Here is a 1050-nt window from a genome sequence, read left to right as displayed (position 1 = left end):
TTTTTCTGTGGAAATAAATGTTGTGATGAAAAAGAGGGCTTAAAGAGTTGGGAAGTTAATTTTGGTTATGTTGAGCATGGTGAAAAGAGAAATGCACTTGTTAAATTAAGTAAGTTGACTTTGGGGGTGCGGGATATAATTGATTCTTCCAAATTTGTCTTTAATTTGGAATTAAAAATATATGGACTATTTAAAATTCAATTAAAATTTTTGACATATCTTTCTAGAAGTGTTCTTTTTCTTCACAGCTCCTCAGAGTCTCAAAGAACTTTTGAACCTAAAATTTTTATATTCTTAGCATTACAGTGACATTTTGGTAAAACAATTCTGATGTCAAATGTAAAGTGGCAATTTGTAGAGTGAAGGTCTGTTCCCATTAAGTTGAGAATGTCACCCAAGTTACATGGCTAGGAGGTAGAGTATCAGAAAAGGCAATGTAAAATCTCACATTAGCTGATTATTTAGCCATATTGTTGTGATATGAATAATAAATAAATTCACACTCTTTGACATTGTCAAAAAAGAAATAATTTAGGAGGGCATAATTTTTCTTGATTTCAGTCTTAAAAGCTTAGGGTTATACTCTAGAATACAACAGTTTCCCTTAATATGCGTGTCTTAGAATCTGTCATAAGCTAGTCTTCATGTGTCAGCTGCTTCTCTCCCTCGTCATGTTAATGGCTTTTAGCCTTTTCTGGTTCCTAAGTAAATATGCCTTCAGAGTTTTCTGCCTACTTTGCTGCTTTTGACCACTCAAGAATGTCCCCCACGCCACTTACGCCCACCAATGCAGACTGGTTTCTTGAGTTCTTTCAGGAAGTGCTTATGAAGAAAAGTCAGCCGGTATGGACTGAGATTAAGGCAAAAGAAGAGGTTGTAATTATGGAACTATTTGAAAAGCTCCTTTCCATTTGGAAGTTCTTAGAACACTTCAGAGGAAATGACTATACCCACATTATTATTATTATTATCAGATATCTTTAATGTGAGACATGTCAATGCTGCCTATAGAACACAGTTTTTAGAGTAAATTGACAATAAATTTTTCTA

General features: G+C 33.9%; 1 protein-coding gene across 1 annotated transcript in view; it reads left to right on the top strand.

Moving 5' to 3' along the window:
• The window catches only part of FRA10AC1 (fragile site, folic acid type, rare, fra(10)(q23.3) or fra(10)(q24.2) candidate 1), a 39379-nt gene that overhangs the window by 32931 nt on the left and 5398 nt on the right, over window positions 1-1050 (top strand). The window contains 1 exon segment of the mRNA XM_012659666.1: window positions 7-109. Within this exon segment, the coding sequence (XP_012515120.1) occupies window positions 7-109 (103 nt within the window).

Source organism: Propithecus coquereli, unplaced genomic scaffold (genome assembly GCF_000956105.1).
Source record: "Propithecus coquereli isolate 6110/MARCELLA unplaced genomic scaffold, Pcoq_1.0 Scaffold63, whole genome shotgun sequence".
In the NCBI taxonomy this organism is placed as follows: Eukaryota; Metazoa; Chordata; class Mammalia; order Primates; family Indriidae; genus Propithecus; species Propithecus coquereli.
Note: the sequence above shows the minus strand (reverse complement) of the source record. Positions and strands in the feature narration are given on the sequence as shown.